General features: G+C 31.2%; 1 protein-coding gene across 1 annotated transcript in view; it reads left to right on the top strand.

Moving 5' to 3' along the window:
* Positions 1-297: 297 nt before the first annotated feature.
* LOC137631938 (probable ATP-dependent RNA helicase ddx17) overlaps positions 298-971 on the top strand; it is a 1896-nt gene continuing 1222 nt past the window's right edge. The window contains exons 1-2 of the mRNA XM_068363940.1: positions 298-433; positions 569-971. The exon at positions 569-971 is cut by the window's right edge and continues 1222 nt beyond it. Coding sequence (XP_068220041.1) covers positions 298-433; positions 569-971 — 539 coding nt within the window. The remainder of the gene's footprint in view (positions 434-568) is intronic.

Here is a 971-nt window from a genome sequence, read left to right as displayed (position 1 = left end):
GAAAAAGATAATAAAATAAATAAACGATAAAAGAAGTAATGAAACATTAAACTAAATTAAAAAAATAACATTAACAACATTAAAACACATATTTCATACATAGACTATAAAAAGATTTGTCAACCTGCTCAACATAAAAACATTTGCTGCAAGTTTGAACTTTTGAAGTTCCACCGATTTAATTACCCGATCTCGAAGATCATACCAAAACTTGTTCACAGCTGGAATAAAACTTCTAGAACCCTGTGTAGTATTGAGCCTCATGATGGAGAAGGCCTGACCAATGGAATTAACTCCATGCGAAATATATCAGATTCTAAACTACCTCCTGGTGGTTCTACCTACAACTTTAATAATATATCAGATTCTAAACTACCTCATGGTGGTTCTACCTACAACTTTAATAATATATTAGATTCTAAACTACCTCATGGTAGTTCTACCTAAAACTTTAATAATATATCAGATTCTAAACTACCTCCTGGTGGTTCTACCTACAACTTTAATAATATATTAGATTCTAAACTACCTCATGGTGGTTCTACCTAAAACTTTAATAATATATCAGATTCTAAACTACCTCCTGGTGGTTCTACCTACAACTTTAATAATATATCAGATTCTAAACTACCTCATGGTGGTTCTACCTACAACTTTAATAATATATTAGATTCTAAACTACCTCATGGTGGTTCTACCTACAACTTTAATAATATATTACATTCTAAACTACCTCCTGGTGGTTCTACCTACAACTTTAATAATATATCAGATTCTAAACTACCTCCTGGTGGTTCTACCTACAACTTTAATAATATATCAGATTCTAAACTACCTCCTGGTGGTTCTACCTACAACTTTAATAATATATCAGATTCTAAACTACCTCCTGGTGGTTCTACCTACACCTTTAATAATATATCAGATTCTAAACTACCTCATGGTGGTTCTACCTACAACATTAATAATAT

This window comes from Palaemon carinicauda, chromosome 3 (assembly GCF_036898095.1).
Source record: "Palaemon carinicauda isolate YSFRI2023 chromosome 3, ASM3689809v2, whole genome shotgun sequence".
Lineage (NCBI taxonomy): Eukaryota > Metazoa > Arthropoda > Malacostraca > Decapoda > Palaemonidae > Palaemon > Palaemon carinicauda.
The sequence above is the reverse complement of the archived record's forward strand: the minus strand, read 5'-3'. Positions and strand labels throughout refer to the sequence as shown.